The sequence below is a fragment of the Callorhinchus milii genome, unplaced genomic scaffold (genome assembly GCF_018977255.1).
Source record: "Callorhinchus milii isolate IMCB2004 unplaced genomic scaffold, IMCB_Cmil_1.0 Scaffold11, whole genome shotgun sequence".
Lineage (NCBI taxonomy): Eukaryota > Metazoa > Chordata > Chondrichthyes > Chimaeriformes > Callorhinchidae > Callorhinchus > Callorhinchus milii.
Genome location: NW_024704752.1, coordinates 11,438,962 through 11,458,586, shown reverse-complemented (window position 1 = coordinate 11,458,586; position 19,625 = coordinate 11,438,962). Strand labels below are relative to the sequence as shown.

General features: G+C 37.5%; 1 protein-coding gene across 3 annotated transcripts in view; it reads left to right on the top strand.

Moving 5' to 3' along the window:
• Nucleotides 1-689: 689 nt before the first annotated feature.
• Nucleotides 690-19,625, top strand: part of arhgef4 (Rho guanine nucleotide exchange factor (GEF) 4) — a 44,930-nt gene continuing 25,994 nt past the window's right edge. For 2 of the 3 annotated variants that reach the window (XM_007909166.2, XM_007909108.2), the window contains exons 1-3: nt 690-696; nt 2,954-3,280; nt 4,438-4,573. In XM_007909166.2, coding sequence (XP_007907357.1) covers nt 2,981-3,280; nt 4,438-4,573 — 436 coding nt within the window. In that variant the 5' untranslated portion in view covers nt 690-696; nt 2,954-2,980. Of the gene's footprint in view, nt 697-2,953; nt 3,281-4,437; nt 4,574-7,305; nt 7,409-19,625 lie in introns of those variants that run through there. The other variant, XM_042339274.1, reaches the window with a different exon arrangement.

Genomic DNA, 19,625 nt, shown 5'->3' with positions numbered 1-19,625 from the left:
TTGAGTCTGTCAAGCACCTCAAATGCCTCAGGTGGAGAAGGTCAGTGTGGAAAATCACAGTCTCAGGTATCTAGTGAACATGCAAAGAGAACCTCAACAGAGAAAATAGATGGTCCTCCTCCAATAACCGCTTCTAGTCCATCTGTATCTCCTGTCATGTCAAGCAATATCCAGCCATGTGACAATTACATGGAACGTCCTGAGGTTAATACACCAATGGAACAGAGGACAAAAATGGCATCACCAAATGGATTAAGTCTCACGTTAACATCTGACAGTTGCCTCGAAAATGATGATGGTTTGAAAACTCCACTAAGTCAATCTAATTCACATAATCTATTTAATCAATTGAGCCCAACAAGGGTGAGAACTGCGAATTTAGAATGTATGGATGCTGCTTTCCCCTCAAAGCCTATGAGCCCGAAACCACAAAGTCCACGGCTAAGCCTTCGAAGAAGTTTTCGTTCCTCTACAAGAACTAGCACTTCATCTTGGACTTCCCTCGATTCTAGTAAGATAACAGATGGAATGTCAGAAGGCTCTGAGAGGACAATCGCACTGAAACCAAGAGGAAGTCTTATTTTCTCAGTACAATCATTGGATAATGAATGTCAGAAAGAGGATAGTGGTATTAGCAGTCAGTCACAAACCAGTCTAAATATAACTTCTTCTGTCATTGATATACCAAAAGATGAGGTAAGTGATTCATAAATTGTTCTGAAAATTCTGCTAGAAATAATCATTTATAATGGATGCTAAGCTAATTATACTAATGATAATTATACAGGAAAAGAAACTATTTTGACTATTTCAAGCCACCTCTTGCATTTTTGTTATTCACAGTTATTCATTGTATGGTATGAATGTTAAGAATCAGCCACAATGAACTGTTGAAATTATAGTGATTAACTGGTGGTCAGTTTGAGGAGTGGAATAAGATAAATCACTAAATCCCAGTAATAAATTCCAATGGAAATAAGTAAATCATCTAATGCCATTGTTGGAAACAATTCAAATGTTTTGAAAATAGGTGTAAAAGGAATAGTGCATTCTTTACCTCAGATATACAGGTTTAGGTGCAGTCCTGGAATGGGAAGTGAAGGTTAAGACTAAGTAACTACACGCAATCATTTAGGGGAAGATAAAAAATATCAAACTCAAAATATAAAGGGAAAAATAAATGTGTTTTGGATGTTAAGATATTTTCTTTTATTCTATAACATCATAGGTCATTAATATGAAACTGCAACTCAAAAGATTTTTAAAAAAACAAATTTGTATGTGCATGCATTTTTAAAATGTAAAACTGATGTAATAAGATTCTGTAGATGGGAGAAACACTTGTAGCATTGAAAATCAAGGCTCTCTTTCAACGTATTTTGTATCTTGGACAATTACAGTGTGTCTGAACCCTAATATGAGTCATCGCCTTTAAAAGAGGAGCAGACGTAATAGCAACCAATTATTAAGTATAACTATCTTAAAATATATTAACATTGAAATGGTCTTAAAGTAAAACAACATCTCGTAGCCAATAAGGATGAATCTAAGTAATGCACCCCCTGCTGTCCGTTGTTAGTCATTGCACGAATCACACTTATGATTTCCATTTTGACCCAAATTAGAGGAAGGTAACTTTTTTTTAAACACTTGGATAATTGCATCTGCCTCAGACTTCACTACATAAAAAGGTATGTCATGCAGAGCATGCCGCTGTGTCCAATAGCTTTGTAAAAGGTGTAAATGGAACGATCTACTCAAAGAGCGAACCTCAGAGAAATACAGCTGAAATATTTTAAGTTTAAAATACTGAACTGGCTAAAATGAACCAAATGTATTTCCCACTAGGTATATACAGCAATATTATTTCCTGACATACAGCTATAGCAGGAACATAAATGATGCATTTGTCAGGGACCTTATTTGAACTGATATGAAGCTAAACCAGCAATCTCTGTTCACTTCTTGTGCCAAGGTCAACATCGGCTGGCATCAAATGTGGTTCCTTGACACCAATTCTCTGTTACATGGCCCCAGTATAATGAAGTGCGGTACCTAATTTAACAGTACAGCATTATGTGCAACACATATAATTAGACAAATGTCATGCCACGTTTGTAGGAAGAACCATTTGGGTGATCCTAAATTAATAAAATTACAAAGCATGAAAATCAAGTTACCACACACAGCATACATCTACTCCTTGTCTGAGACAGTGTTGCATCTAGTTCCTACCCCTCCCGCCATCCCTGTCAAATATCTGTCCACCAATGCAGAATCTCCCAATGCAGAATACTGGTTCCATCTCACTGCACCCAGTTGTTGCAATAGACTCCCTGCAGCCCTGACTTCACAAGTTCTTATGGCCACTTCACATTAGTAGACTACTGCAATCTTCAATTTTCTGCTTATGAGATTAACAAACTATAAATTAAAGTACAAAATCATTTTCAGACACTCCATAACTAGAACTGGAATACCAGATGCTTATTACTGGGAAACAGGGAATATCTGGTTCATGAGCTATGAGTCTGCTGTACAATTGTCAAGTATTTCCCACGTCCTAATTGCAAACATATATAACAATGAAATTTATATTTATCAAGTGCTTATATAAATGTATATGATGTAAAACTGTACATATGATGTTGCCAAATAGATTTTGAAGTTAGGGTGTGTCTCAGTTAGGTGTCTGGCTTGGTTTGTTATCTAGTTGGGAAAGGTGGAGAACGTAGTCAGAATGTATAAACTAATAGTGAGCACAGTCTGTTTTATAAAGAAAAATCCACAGCAAAGCGGATATTAATTCTGTTATACTAGAACACAATGTTGATATTTATGAAAAAATGCTGTTAATCCTACCCCTGAATCATTACATTACATCACATGTATGCACCTTCATACCCTTGATGTCTGAATCTCAAACATTTCTCTACCTGAAACTGCCACGCAGGAAGCCTCTAAATATCCAAATCAAACAATGCAGGAAAAGAATACAAAACTGCCTTCAATGCTGCAGAAACCCCAACTGAACTGTCTACAGCAGCGGCCATTCTCAGACTTTGGACAACTTTCCTGGTCATTTTGCCACACTGAGCAGGAGAGAAAATATAAAATGGACATTGATGAAGATACAGAATGTTCTTCCCTGTCCTGCAAACGATGTTACTCAGATGAATTGTTGGTGGAAGAAGGAAAAATTAGAAGAAGAAAGTTGGTTGAAGAACTTCAGGACAGTAGAACTAAGCACTGGAGGGCTACCTCTGAGGGCCAAACTGAAGTAAGATACGCAATGAGTCCTGTGAAGTCCTGTCAACTCTTGTCTCTTAAATACCTTCAGCCTTCCTCTTTCAGCTCTGTGTGCACAGGGTAATTCATTTCACAAACTGTCCTTTCCATCACTGTCCTACTGTGTTCGGTTTGTGTTATCACTGTTCTAGAAACTCAGAACAGTTAGAGGTTCACTGGATTTTAGAAGCTATGTAAGTTAAGATTTAAAGAAAAGAACAGGATGAAGCAGGAAGTGATACAGAAAGGTTATATTAGTGATTCATGAAATTTGCAGTTAAGATTTCTTGAAGACCATCCACAATAATATCTAATTAGTAAAATTAGAATAGATAGGAAAGGTCTCCTGGGAATTTCTAGTAAAATTCCTAATTCCTATTTTTTTTCTGTTCTGTTATTTTGACTATTTTGGTGGAAACTCTTATCACAATTTGGAAATGGGATCTTCATCTCTCTCTCTCTGATCATCAATAATCTTTCTGTTTTCACTCCTGTTCACTTTATTATGTTCTCAATGCAAAGGTACAGCTTCAGGCACAGACCATTTTCTGAAAACTCCTTTGTTCTAATTCACCTTTCATTAATGATGGACCTGAATAAATTTCAGTCCATCTCCAGGGTGCTCTGAATGGATTGCAATGGAAGATTGCATTCTTCACAATGGTTGCTTAAATTAGGAACTTCCTCCAGCTTTCCCTTTAGGTCTCTTTCTACCACTTGGGTTTCACTCTGTTTGGCAAGCAATTATTAATTTTATTTTACGAATAAATTTGATGCCAGTACAGAAGTGCACAGTGTAAAATCTTCCTGAACAAGCCATCTTATGTTCAATTGTTTCATTCACTGAGCAAATGTATCACAAAAAAAATTATAATACGGAAAATGTAATCTGAACCAATTGTTATTTGCAAACCGTGATTGATACAGCAACAGCACAACTTATATTTATCACAATCTTATATTTATTATTTTAACTAATGAATGTACAAAAAATGTCATTCATGTATCTCAGTCTTTACTTTTGTATGTTTGGATCTCTATTACAGAGGGGACATTTGGTCTCTGAGATCAAATATATTGTGCACAACAGTACTAGCAATTCTCAATGTAGATAAAGTGGGTGTACTGACATATTTATCCTGTTTGTAGGTGGGAATGACATTTTCCTTCCTGTCACCTCTTTCTTCTAACTTCGAAGACATTCCCCTGAGGTTTCTTACCTTCTCCAGGAGCACACCAACAGGGCTGGACTGTATAGGGTTCAAACAGCGGATGACCACACCTGGTATGTAATACTTTTTATGGTAATGGGAGCAATCCAATTTAAAAAGAACTCTACTGAATTAGTGATGTAACCCAGTGCTGTAAAACACTAAGTGATAGCACCTACTATTCGAATAAACATCAGTAAATCAAGCTCTGCTGAAATCCCTGTGATGTCTTGCAGGCATAAATTTTACAAATCGGTACAAGGATTCTAACAGTTAGTGGATATTTTAATTCGTCTTTCTGTAAGCTGAAAACAGTACTGTCCTTGTATCATTTTTTTCCTCCCACTTATCTTACCTCATTTACTCTGCACAAAAAAAATCTTGTGTAAATTCAAGTTTAGAATTACACACCGCCTTTCCCATGGCTGGCTTGTGATCTTAAACAGCTGAAATGACAGCATCTTATCCAACTGAAATGCTTTTTGGTCTGTTTTCTTTGAACCATTTTTGTTGGACCATGTTATAATGAATAAATAGATAGCAGAGTGGAGAAATGTAATATTCATTCACTAAATGTTCTACCTTCATAGAATCACAGAGGAGTAGACTTCACCTGGGTTTAGATTTACTTCATTTATGAAGCATTTTACAGCATCCCAGAAAATGGCAATTTCTTAAATACACCCTTAATCTTGAAGTTGGTTTCCTGGAAAATCTTTTACAAATGACACGAATGGATTCCAGTTTTAAGACTGAATTCAATAGTTTGCCAAATTCTAGATGCTCTAAAATGTACAGAGCAGAGAAGGATGAGGAATGATATGTGAAAGGTGTTTAAAATACTGAAAAGCTTTTGAAAGAATTAGAGAAGTATGGGTAAGGGGATTAGGAGGGAATGTAAGCTTATGTGGAATACAACACCATCACAAATTGTTTGACCTGTTTTCGTGCTGTATCATTCTATGTATTTCTGTGGATTCGAAGGCATGAGGGCATGGAATCACTGTGCCTGACGAGTAAAAGGAGAGGTTAGAAAGAAGTTTTTCTCCCTGAGGGTTGTTACAGTATGGAATGATTTGCCAGGGTAGCTATTACATAAGAACCATTTGGGGGTAATTTAAGAGAGAATTAGACAGCCATGTGCAGAAGAAGGATATTAGAGGTTACAGGTAATTATGATTAGGATGAATTGCTTCTTGGAGAACCAAATGTTGACACAAAAAAATGGGTTGTATGGACCCCTCCTTTGTTGGGACATTTCTATAGTTTTGTGGTATAAATGCCATGTTCAGTTTTCACCACTGAGGGTCACTGCAATACAATTCACTCTCAAATTCTGTCTTGCATAAATGTGTCAAGTTTGCTAGGTGGGAATTATTCCAGATTCATTATAGTATGAGAGTGAGCTGACCGAATGAACTCTGAAAATTGTATGAATGATTGGAATACACTTATTTCATAATACGGTATATAAAAGCCCTAACATTTTCCTGGTCGTTTTTTGTCTGTCAATGAACTCTTGATGATTGTGCCAGAAAGGTTTAATTGTGGACCCATCACATTGTAGAGGCACCAGAGTGCATTAGCTTTTGACATCAGCTGGCAATAAACAGAGCAAAACTGCTCATCAATCCCACCCTAGTTATTATAAATGACAGTACACATCCAGGAATTATTTCAAAGATGGAATCTAATCTCAGGGTTCAGAGGCACCATTATTCCAGCTTCACCCTCATGGTTTTCAAAAGGCACTGAATCCCCTCGATCTGCCAATCTCTCATTGTGATTACCAGTCAAACAAACTGCACCATTATTATATCCAGCGAAATGTAAAATGAACACACTTTCTTTGAAAACAAATCAACAAAAGAAATTACAATGAAGAGGTGGTTTACTAAAGTCACAAGCAAGCAGATGTCAGAGGAGCTACAGTAAAAGCAAGAATCATTGCAATCTCTACTGGCTAATTTTTTAACCAGCTAAAGCCACATAGCTTGCCATTGATATTGGTGTCACTTGCCTTTATTCATTCTCAAATAACTTGAAAGGTGGGGGAGGCTATTGCTGGGAGGGAGCAATTTGCTATTTTAATGCAGTGAAAAATGAGATTCTGATGATTTTTCACATTCAAGGGATCTTTCCTCTCAAATTCTTGTGTAAAACTCTGCTGTTAGACTGTGTCAACAGATTAGAAGATTTCAGCAAACGCCTGAGCCTAGGGACATGGGATTGTCATGGGGAGGTGCAAAGAACAGGGAAAATAAAATAAATCATTTAACAAAATTCCAAAAACTGTACCCTTCCCTTCTTCGTGACAAAAAAATAAATCCACCTCACCTTTAAGACAACAAAAATACGATTATTTTCAAAATTCGTAGCGCATTAAACACATACCATCAAGCTACATTGATTTAGGATTCATTTGCAATAGTACTGGAAGAGAGTGTTGGTTCCCCCACCCCACAAAAGGCAATAATTTTCCTTCTGTATGTAGACGTATTAACAAGCACTACTGTCAACTCAGGGAGCCCCCTCAAAGGAGCCCCATGATGTCACTGTATTTGTGGATGTGAATGATGCAGATCCTGCTCACTGAGCAATCTGCAGACAGTCTATCACCAGGCAGCAGCAGGTACCACACACCAAAGGCTGACTGCAATACAGACACATACACATACAGACCCAGACTCGGGGCTGACTTGACCACAGCAAAGAGGGAGCCCTCGCCAGCCTGTCTTTCTGCATGAGGACCCAACAATGCGGCGAGCCGAGTGGGCCACACACAGCAGGCAGCTACAGTAGCAGTGGCAGTTCAGGGCTGTCTCCTGGCTCGGAGTCTGACAGCAGTTATGGCTTTAGAGGAGTCCTATCGAGGTATTGGAGCCTGGAGAGTCTGCACTCTGCTTCTGGTAAGGACAGCTTCCTCTCTGTGATATTGACTGACCTTGAGTAGAGTAATTGGGAGACAGACCCATTAATCGTAAGGTTCAATCTGAGAAGACTGTCCCTTTTATTGCCATGCTGTTTCTTTAATAAGTGCATAATTTAGTTAGGTGTGTACCTTCTGAAAGAAGCTGTCCATCTGCAATTGGGTTAGTTAATACAGAGTAAGGATGACTATTGTTGACCAGAAGCTTGAACCCTCTCAATTCTAAAGCACCGTCAACCTCCCAGCTCATAAAATCTGAGAAAATCCCATTTTGCCCATAATTTCATTAATATAGCCTTATGGGAGTTTGTGACACTGGATGAATCCAATGAATTTTAAACATGCATTATTGGAATTCTGCCAAAGTAAGCCTCAGGGGAAAAAGGTTTGTGTGTGCCATTGCAAACAATGCTTATTTAAACCTTTTTTTAAGAAAAAATGGAGACTACAAGCTTGCTTTATATTCTTTCCTGACTCCATTTCTTTATTTTCATCGCACTCTTCAATTTGAAAAGTATATAAATTTTAATGCAAGTTTAATTTCATAAGTTGAGCTATTGTGTAAAAGGCACATCATCTGATTGTAGTGAATGCCCCTCCTCAACGATAGACACAAGCAAGCTCTTACAAAAACAGATTGATGAATACTGTATCCAATTCAAAAGACTAGGATCTCTAGGGTTGTAAAACAAAGCTTATTGAATCTTATGGGAAATGTTTCAATTATTTCAACTGCAGGTGTTTCATAGGAACTCATAGAAAGGACAATGGTAATGACACCAGGTTTAAAATTGTGGCTCTCTGTAATGGAAGTCAACAACAACTCCAAGTCGCAAATAATAACTCTTTTTTATTATCTGGAACAATGTCATTCCTACCTACAGGTGCCTCTATGTGAAATATAAGATACTGCAGGTGCGATGTATTTCCAGACAGAGACAGACAGAGTCTCCATTGTAGCTCAGAGCTGCTCCTAAAATCTTCCGTCATCGATCAATGCAATTTAGACGGTCTCTTCTGTACAATTTCAAGCAAAAAAACATCTTCACGGATGGTGCATCTTTTTGTTTTGCAAACTGTAGCAAAATGTGTCCCTTGGCCTTTTCTGCGTACACTAGGATTAAAATGATACATGATATTGCCCCAAACCAGAAAAGACAAGTCTCTCTTTATAAATGCAGCATTGATAGCTTGGATAAAGAATAACAAATATGATAGGGATGGGACATTCTATTCCACACACAGCAGAGTCCCATGCATCTGGAACAGAATGACAGCTGATAGGGACGAGCAAACTGGCCTTGATCTGAATATTTCAGGTCACATCATCTAAACCTCATCAAGCTCAGATCTTGATTGATGCCGTTATAGTACTATCAATAATAACAATCATCATAATAATCCTTGCATTTGAAATAACACCTTTCATATTAGGATGTCTCAAATTGCTTCACAAGATTTACTGTAAATTGTAGTGACTGTATTTTGTAGGCAGAAGCAGCAGCATTTGCACAAAAACAACGTGCCACAAAAGTCATGAACTGAATGACTAATTTTATTTGGGGGATTGATGGTCAATACTGGAAGATGTTGAAACTGATACTTTGAGAGACAGGGAGTCAGTGGAGCTTGGTAAGAAATGTGCTGATGAAATCAGTAAAAAAAATGGGTTTGATCTAGCTAAATAATTAACACCAAATTATTTGGATCCAGTTTTAGTGATGTCACTACTAGTTATCGGGAGAATACAAGCTGAAAGAAGTATTACCTACATTCCTCTTATTGGATAATAATATAATTTTTTTTCATTTTACATGGTACATGTAATTTCACATCATTAAATGTCACAGGTCCTCACCAGACTTTCTATAGGATGGTGACTGCATATTTTTTGTAAAGGAATGCAGCATCCAATTTCACAAGGCAGTGTCCCACAAACAGCTGTGCACTGAATGGCTAATGTTGAAATAGTGCTGTGGAATTTTTAAAATTCCCGTGAACAATAAGGTGGAAAATTAGTGTCAAATCTCATCTGAAGGACGGCACCTCCAACAATGGAGATGCACTCCACCAGCACTGCATCTGAGTGTCAGACTAAATGATGAGTTTAAAGTCCCAATGTGGGGCCTCAAACTCATAATATTCTGACTCAGAGGTGAGTGTACACCAATTACACCAGGCTGAAACCTAGTTAAACAAAGGTAAAAAAACTGGGGCATTTGTAGTAAAAATAGCAAGCAATTTAAAAATAATAAATCCCAGACTATGAGAGATTAAAATCACAGAGAGGATTGTAGTTCTTTAAAAATATTGTTGTAACATCTTTTTGTTCAATCGATCCATTTAAAACAGATATTCTCTCACATGATAAAACACACCCTGGATAATTTCTAACTAACTTTCAACGCCTTCTAGTTCTTGAGTGATTGTACTGCAGGAAATATTGTCCAAGGCAAACACATTGCATAAATGCTACCAGGTAAATAATCCTGTTGGTAGAAGTAAAACAAAACTGACAGCAGGAAATCTGAAACAAAAGCAGAAATGCAGGAAATTCATAGCAAAACTGCCAGCAACACAAAGATTATAATAAGATTGACGTTTCAGATATGACCAGAAATTAGGAGATGATCTACTGAGCTGTTAATAATGGTAAACTATGGCTATTCTTTCATCCGCATGAAAGCCCCTCTCGCCCTGTAGCTATCTCAAGTCGATTCCAATTGTCGATTGCAGAGATAAACAAGGGTTAGAATACACCTTCATTTAAAACATTCTATTGATTCAATGGATGCAGAAGTATTCTTTTTAAAAGACGATTCAGCAAGTCTGGAACACTGTACACTACTGCTGCCATGTTAAGCCTCATCTTGTACTTACTGTTTGCTGTTAAATTTCAGAGCAATGAAGCTCATGAGCTGTGAAATTCATCACATATTTGGCATATCTAACTCACCTCATTTTAAAGCTACCCTTCTTTCCTTTGGTGACAGTTGGAAACCTGGTAATTTTGACTTGGAAATGTTTAGATACATTCTGCAGAAAATTGCAGAATTTCTAATTTATTCTACAAGTGAATGAAACTGAATTTCTAATCTATGTTGATCTGTATTCCCATCACACCAGTTCTAACCAGGCTCCACTGGCTCCATATCGCCGAACAGATCGGTTTGAAGATCCTCATACTCATCTTCAAATCCCTTCATGCCCTGGCACCTCCCTACCTCTCTGACCTGCTTACTCCCCAACCCACTACCCGCTGCCTCCACTCTTGCATGTCCTTTGTGCCCTCCATTCCACCATTAGTGGCTGCCCTTTCAGCCACCACGCCCCAAAACTCTGTAACACTATTCCTCTATCCCTCCACCTTGCCCCTTCCTTCCCCATCTTCAGGTCGTGCATGAAGACCTTCCTCTTCAGCATTGTGCCCTGCCATTGTCAGGCACTCTGGGACACTACCCTGCTTGCGAGACGCTATATTAATGCAATTTGTTGTTGTTGTTGGTCACTCAGATGAATGTGATAAATCCTGTCTTGTGAGATATCTCCATCTTAGGAGAACGTATATTCGTCTGAATGTGTCTATCCTTAGTGGAATCTTGTGAACAGAAAATTGAGTTACAAATCAAGGCCCAGTCCCAACCCAAAGCTGAACAGTTCCCTATGCTGGTGTTGGTTTAACTTTCTTTTTTGGTACGAGTAATATAATGGGAAATAGCACGTTTGTTCAGGTATGCATCGTTCCTGACGGACAATTTAGAATATGTGCCAATAAGCCACAGGGTTAAACATTCAGAATAAGCCTATGCAATGCATTAAAATACAAATTTTCTGAGTACTCACTGAGATTATTTTGAGAAAGAGTAGCATGTTGAACAATTCTTCCCCCTTAATTAAATAAACAATTCTAAATGAGTTACCACTGAATAACAAATAGGTTCTAAAATCTGTGCTTCTTCCCCCACACTGGTGGCATAAATATTAATCATAAAAATCAGAGATTTCATATGTTGCAAAGAGCAACTATGTCATCAATAAAGACGGAACATAACCTTTAAGAATGTGTAGTTTAATGGAGCTACCATCTAATTCACATTTAATGAATCCTATCAATACTCGTTCATGTTCTACCGATCTGCTGTGGAGTGATTTTCAGATTACATAGTTGCAGAAGTTTGCCACAAGCATTAAAGTTGATCATTGTAATTTTTCGTAACTATTTAGTATCAAGTACATTTGCGAATGTCTAAACCTTGTCCTTTGACCTTGAAAGAAGCTTACAGAAAACAAAGTAGGATTTTCTTGGAACTGGGCTGAAAACCAGAAATACTGCAATTTTGTCACCTAATCTCATCTTCAGACTTTACAGCCAAATGGTTTCAGTCTTGCAGATAATAGACCTGAATATTAATAATCATGACGTACAAAATAATAGACACGCAAGAGGGTTATCCGGTGTTAAATGCAGTCAAGTAGTTCCGGGGTGCTTGTATCCATGACTGAAATCCTGAGCTTGAAATGCAACCTTTAGCTCCTTCCTCAGCATGTGGTAATTTATCTAATGCACCTGAAATAAAACATTTAAAACTAATCTTTTAGGAAAAAAGTGTAAAAACTTTACAAACACTCAACACAATGTTGCAAATTGCCTCGATGCTCATCATTGTGTCGCTTGTAATTGGAATCAATTTGCCGAAAATGATGCATGACTTGTTTGCTATCCTAAGCCAAGAAAGGGAAGATTTATCAAATAATGTCATGATAACAGTATCCCTTTAATCATTACACTGATTGGTTTGGAGAACTGCGAATAGCTTCTGAATTTGTCAGTTATTTAATTAGATAGCTGAAGGGTTTAATTGCCACAATTGATATACCTGCAAAAATAATGATCACAGTATTGTTGTAAACTCTGTTGCCAGAGAATTCACTATTAGAAAACTGAGGCACAAGACGGGTTACAGTCCAAACCAGGAATTCTGATTTCATGAGAAGGGATCCATTTCATTGGATTAGCTTCATAGGTTAACATATGTCTAGTCTCTCTGCTGACAGTAAGGCTCCTAACTTGAAATGAGTTTGGGACATCATTACTGACAGTCTCACCAGGTGTGAGTCCACAGTGAAAAGATGTTTTAAATTGATATAAATTGGCAATGTCACTGGAGAACCATTAAGATGGCTGGTGTATAGAATAGAAAAATAAAATTTAGAAACTGATGTTTACCGTGGTGCCTTTCTGAGCATTTCCAATGGAAAGGTAATGAAACAGTTGCAAAATAACCATGTATATAACAACAAATTACATTTGTATAGCGCCTTTCAACAACAAGAAGTATAGCGCTTTTCACGTCAGGAGGACGTCCCAAGGTGCTGAAACCGCAACAGAAATAAACAAAGTCAAAAGGAATCGGATACACAACTTTGGGTGGCCTTGATACTGACAGTAGGCAATTTGTAAAATCGAATACTTACCTCTATTCAATGCTTTAAAATGAGCAGATCTCTGAGCAAAACCAAGATATTTCAGTTCCGCCCAAATCTGTAGCACTTTTCCTGATTATGCCAATTAATATTTTCTACGTAAAAATTCTCGTTTTGGGATATAATATACGGAACATTATGATCTACTAATTATCAGGCAAGGCCTTTTCCAAATACTAAATAGGACATAGACTACACAAAAACTGCCTCCACAGTCCATGCCTGATGCAGCAATGTCTGGCAAGACAACAATAACCTTTGCCCAGATCTAGGGATCTTTGAGAACAAAGCTAAGAATTATTTTAAGCACTAATTAGGATATAATGTTCTGACTGTGAATAAGTTGGATATGCAGCATTGAAGATATGAAGGCAACCTTCACCAAGGCTGCTGACAGTGCTGGTCTTCAGTCAGCTATTAAGAGGTGAGCCACAACAGCTTGTCCAAGAATCTTTCTCTGCTCCACTGCACTACCCCAGTGTTGGTACATATTTGATAAAACTAGTCTTGTAAAACCATCGACACCATCATCAACCAGTACTGATAATTAATAATTAACGACATAAGGCACAATATAACATCCAAGGATCATTATTATTGGCGGAGACAATTAGCCATTTGGAAGCATTTTGAATGGTTAAAAGTTACAAATTGCACTACAATGATGATTCATTTAAGTTTTGAAGGGAAAATTATCTTTCTCAGTCACCCTCTTGGAAACGTGTATTGAACGATGGTAAGATACTGACCATGTCAAAGTGAGTCCAGTTCTCATGCATTCAGAAACTCTCACCGATGCCTCCATGTAAATCGTATGTAAAGCAAAAGGAAAGTCAAAAAGTAAATGCTTTGATAGGCTATGAACCGGTCACCAGCTGGGAAATTGGAAATGTTCTGATTCAGGTAATCTTCTTACAAGGATAAGATCAATTTTTAGATTTATTCAATCCAGGTTTTAGATTAATTCAGGTTAATCCAAGTTTTAGGATTTCTGCTCAGAAAATGTGAATTGTGAAGGATCGGGTCTGACAGAAACAACTCAGGATGTGAGAAGGGATAAGCTCTCACACGTGTGTCTCAGGTCAGTACTCAAACTGGGACACAGTTCTCCAGGTTTCTAATCTTTTCAGGAAAAAAAACAAAAAAAATTCAAGATAGACTAAAGCCTAGAAGAGAACAGATAAACCGATTAAAGTCTATGATAAATTAAACTGTATGTGGACTCTGGAAAGCATAGGGATGATAGTGAGAATGGTCGTTATCTATTCCATGTTTTCTTAAATTTTTTTAAATACAGGTGATTCAAACTGAACAATGCACGTGTCTCCATTATAAGCTTATTGGATACCAAGTTAATGTTGGTATCTGGATATTTGTCCAGTGTCACTTCTGATTATTTACTATGATCTTTTCATGTTTTTTGATACCTGAGAAAGAAGTTTCTGATTAAAGTTGTTGATTTAAAACCTACACTGCAGACTGAATTTGCCCGTTTTTAATTATGGACTGGTAGGAAATGAGCACATGTTTAGCAATTTAGTTGTCAGGTCTGTATTGAGTTAATCTCGTGCTGGTTCTGAAATTGACCCTATGTGGAGTTACAGTATTTTATTGGAAAGTGAAGGTGCGTAGTGGTAAGAACTGCCTTGGGACCTAACAAGACATCTGCAATACCAAGGGCCCAAAACCAAATGGTGTTTCCATGTCTAACCATGTGTTGTTGACAAAAGCTGCAACAAGTGACAATAATATCTTCCTGTAAGTCAAAACGCCAAGGAGAATGCACAATCATCAGTACTGAAGTGTTAAATTGTAATATTAAGTTGCATATAAATTGTAGCAATTATCTAGGCTGCACCATGGTGCTATTCATTACTGTATTTGCATTTCTTGCTGGAAGGAATACAAGAAGAGAAGTATGTTTTGTTGCCACATATTGTATAAAGTGGTATGTAAAGATGATGAATGACAATGCCACGTGAGCAATGAGACTAACACATTCAAGTGTTTGCTTGCAGCCAAAGGCACAGTTATAGTCACTCACATTATTGTAAAGTAAACACAGCACTAGACCAAGACACGCAGAGATTTGCCATGGTGTTGTTTCTTCTAATAGAATGGAGCCTTTGTCAAATGATATAAACAGTAACACTAATGCATCAACTGTTTATCATTAGTGTGAAGGGTCATGCCACAGCCAGGGAAATTACTGTTCACTGTAAAACAGTAAAACAAATTAAGGAATCAGATTCTTACTCGGCCTAACTGAAAATGGGATAATAATCAAATAATAGCAATAATAAACCTTGCTTTTCGTATATCACCATTCACATTAGAAGGATGCCCTAAAGCGTTTCACAGGATTTACTGTGAAGTGGAGTGACTAGCTATTTGTGGTTGAATGTGGCAATCAATTTGTGCACAGCATTGTCTCACAAATGACCAATACTCATTTTAAATATGGAGGCTTTAAATGGAGGCCTTCACAAGCACTCAGCCGGTGACTGAATGGATCCAGCAGGACTGGCACATTAATCGTGATCCTGTTGATCTGAAACAGGCAGCTATTAAAGAACTCTGCAGCAGCCGAATATCTCTGCGAGCAGTTATTTTTACTTGAGTTGGAGTGCGAAGGAACAGAAAACAGACCACCCCACTGTGAATCTTACGAGCAGTGTTGCATCTTTTCAGCTTAAGAAAGTTCCTATGAATATATTTTTACATATGATGAAATGGCATGGACAATATGGCTTGCTGTATCTTCTTTAGTCAACTAGACAAGCCTACATGCTGCAGTGTACCAAGGCCAACAAAATTTAATTAGTTTTATAACATTCGTGATAGGATCAACAAATAAATTAGAAATGAAATTCTGGTAAAGCACTTTGAATTACTACGTACATGGGTTTTAATTTTAAAAGAAGCAAAAAAAATAGAATAATTAGATTTTAACAGGGGTTGAAAGCAGCTGGCAAATAATACTTGTGATTTCAGTGGAACCTCTCTGGCCTCTCTCTCTCTCTCAAATTCACCAAAACCGTGAGCAACTTCATAGTTCAGTTCATTCCTCAGCTCTCCCTTCCTTGGTTTTCTTTAAGTTAACCGCACTGCCGTCTCCACCCCTATGTTACAGTAAATGCAGCCAAAACTACGTTTCTATTTTAGAGCATCAACCCAAAGTCTACATTGAACTCCCTCCCAAGTCAAATATAGCATAGTCTGATTCAGTGTGAATCTCTCTCTCCACTTTGTCTCAACCAGTCATAAAACCAGTAAAGCACTGTTTACTGCAACAGCTATCTAAGTGAGTTTAATGGAGATGTTTCGACAAAGTAACAAGGCACTATACAAGATGCAAAGATTATTATTATTATTTGCCATAGATAGCAACAGCTGAACCCACCACTCAGTACAATTGTGTGCCAATAACATGTGTAGCTTACTGTCAACTCTTGTAAGCTGAACTAAACACAGCAGCAAATGACACTGTTGCAGAGTCTTTCTTTGTGTATTCATTGCAGCCTTTGTCAGCAAGTGATATAAACAGTAACACAAGTGTGTCAACTGTTCATCATTGGTGCGAAGTATCATTCCACTGGTAACATGACTGTTAAATTATACAGGCAGAGCCAAACAAATAACATTTGTAGAGCTGATTCTCAGACTATCTGAAAAGAGGATGATGCATGCTTTAAGATGAGTGCAAGCGTATTCTGTTTACTCTTTGAACATATTTGTTGTTAGTAAATAATTGCAACAAAAACTTCTATATTTCGGGAGAAAATGTAGAAATATTTATCTACATTTTGGGAACAAATCTTGGCACGCCATCATTGTGAAGCTGATATTTTTGGCCTTCTCTACTGTCCCCATAATATGGCTTAAAAACAGTACAGTTGTGAAAGCTTTCAATTTCCCACAAGAGCCATTTAAATTATATCATTAGTTTAAAATGACGATTTGGTGTCTGGTTTCTCCCGTAGACCATTAATTGGATTTAGATTCAGCAAACTCATTTCAAGATTGTACCTTTGGGTGGTCATGGAGGTGGTCGTGGTGGTAATGGCATTGGGGGGTGAGGGGAGATATAATTCAGTTCTGATTAAAAACAGTGGAACATACCGTATTATCATTGCTCAAATTCAGACATGAGTGTTTGTAATCCACAACCTCATCCCTTCCTTTGAACGATATATTTGAAAAAAAGTTCCATCCATTGTAATTGGCATTTGCTGCCTTTTTCGCAAATATAATGAAGCTCCTTTCAGAAACGACAATGAGTATTTTACATCCTCTCAGCAATTAATATAAATTAGACTGCTACTAATTGTGAAACTTTGCCAGTGTTTAACAGAAGTTAAACATCAAACATGGCACTTTATTTATGTCTGAATAATCCCAACATTTTTGTAAACTCTTCAATAATATTACAGTGACTGAAAGTGAAGTGAGTTCAGCCTTGTGCTCAATGAAGCGTTTATTCAATGCTAATCTGTTGCAAACCACAGCCCAAGCATTGCATTCAAAACAGCATTAAGAGTATCATGAGTCATAACTGTAATTGGGATAAAATTGTTCAAACGACACCACATGTCAACCTCCAAAGCAGAACAGAGCCATTGATGAAGGCAGAAATATTTCAATTACCTCAGGCACAGAATTTTCAGCACATCTTCAATCAGCTGGATACGGCAGCCAATCATAATGATCATAATTTGGATACTTAATTTTCTAGAAGCAGTGTATCTGACCTTGTCCTTTAATGTGGGAGCCGAGGAAATACAGAAATCAGATGATTAATAGTGCCACATAAAAAGATGGAGACAGTTGTTTTTCTTCACAGAATGAGGCATCTGTGTATCTCATATGAAACTGCATCTATCCTTAAAAGATTGGGCAGGCAACATGTTTCTGGGCCCTTGTAAATCCACAGTATTGTAGGTTGGTGCGCTAACACACAATCTTATCTATATTAGTTTAGTTGTCAATTTTTTTTAAACTGTTCACACTGGCAGTCTTTGCTGCGTTTACAAAACACTGAATCACGTTTAGATAAGGATATGGTCCACATCTGGCTGTTTCAGATTTGTGTTTGAAGTCCTGGATTAGGCTCTGTATGAACTATTTTATGGCTGACAAATACAACATATGGTGTTTTTGATGGAGACACTGCAATTGTTTACATATATCAGAAGCTATTTAGAACCAATATACATAACATTTTAGCAAACATAAGGGTGGGGGGAGCTCTTTTTTTCAATTAATTCAGGATTCCCCCTCCGAGGGAAGTAGTCTCCTGGAATTTTGTGAAAACAAAAGAAGCTGACATTTTCAATTCACTTCAGACACTAATTATGTTTCCTTTCCTCCAGGAAGATCATTCCCCTTCATAGACTGATCATTTTCAAGGGAAAATATCTATAATTTGCATGTATAACATTCTGAGACTTCCAGCAAATTCATAAGTGTGTGATGAATTGTTCACATGACTCAACTCAGCAGCAGATGGCAATCAGCAAGAACTGGAGGCCATCTGCCTGTATTATGGCTGGAGAGGTTTATTTTGCAGAGATCATCTGCATGTCTCTCCTTCCCACACTTAAATTCAGCAGGATACACAGTTATGGCAAGTTGAGCCAGACACAATTACAAAGATATCACCAGTAGCCAGATCATTTTCATTGGCTTCAGATGAGACTGAAATGTTCCACCATCCAGCAGTGTAAGCAATGTAATTTTCCAAAAACATAGTAAAGAATGCAAGAACCAAAGATCAACTAAACAACGCACATGTAACGAAGGCTGCATGTGGCCAATTATCTTGAATCTCAAAGCACATTTGAATCTTGTGATATCTTCTCACTTGGTATTGCTTTCTGTATTATGGGAATGTTTTACCACTTTTTAATCAGATCAGCTAAGTGATGAGCTCTCAGGCTTTCCAGCCTTGAGAAATCCTATTTCAGGAACACACATATTTGTTATTCCTTCCACTGCCTCAATCAGAGAGTAAGCTATCAAAGGCCACATTCAAAGTATGCCTGAGCCCAACCCATGCAATGGATTCCTTCAAGATCATTCTGAATCAGGGATATTGGTCTTTGTACCACAAATGGTTTAATTTAGGTCAAATTAAATAAATTAATTGTGAGAGAAAATTCCAACACTTCAGGGTACTCCTGTAATTAATTCAGCAACAGGTCGAACAATAGACAAAGAGAAACCCAACCTCATGTAGAGAGCAATCACAGTTTTAAATAAGAAAGTAAAAATAAATTACAACTGATCTTGATACTCTGAGTTAAGAGAGTAAGGGGGAAAAAAATCAGTCTGAGTTCCTGCTCTTGCTGGCTACCCAGATGCCTGCTGGAAGGAAACGATAGGACCAGCTAAATTGAGTGCTTGAACCATATCAATAGAACCTCCGTTCATCAAAGATTTTTTGGCAAACTTGCTTTTTGTTGTCAGAAACAGAAAGACGGAAAGAACAATACAATTTTGTCATGTCACAATAACTGTGAGGTCCCATTTCTCTAAGGGCACAGGATAAACTGCCAACACATACTGTCAAAGCTCTGACACAGAAATAATGGCCATTGCTTTCAGAGAAGGAGGAGGGAAGGGGTGAAAATTGGATGGGTAAATGTATAAACTGAACGATTTAACCGCAGCAAAAGTATCATTTTTGTTTTGATCAACTAAAACTAGCGCTG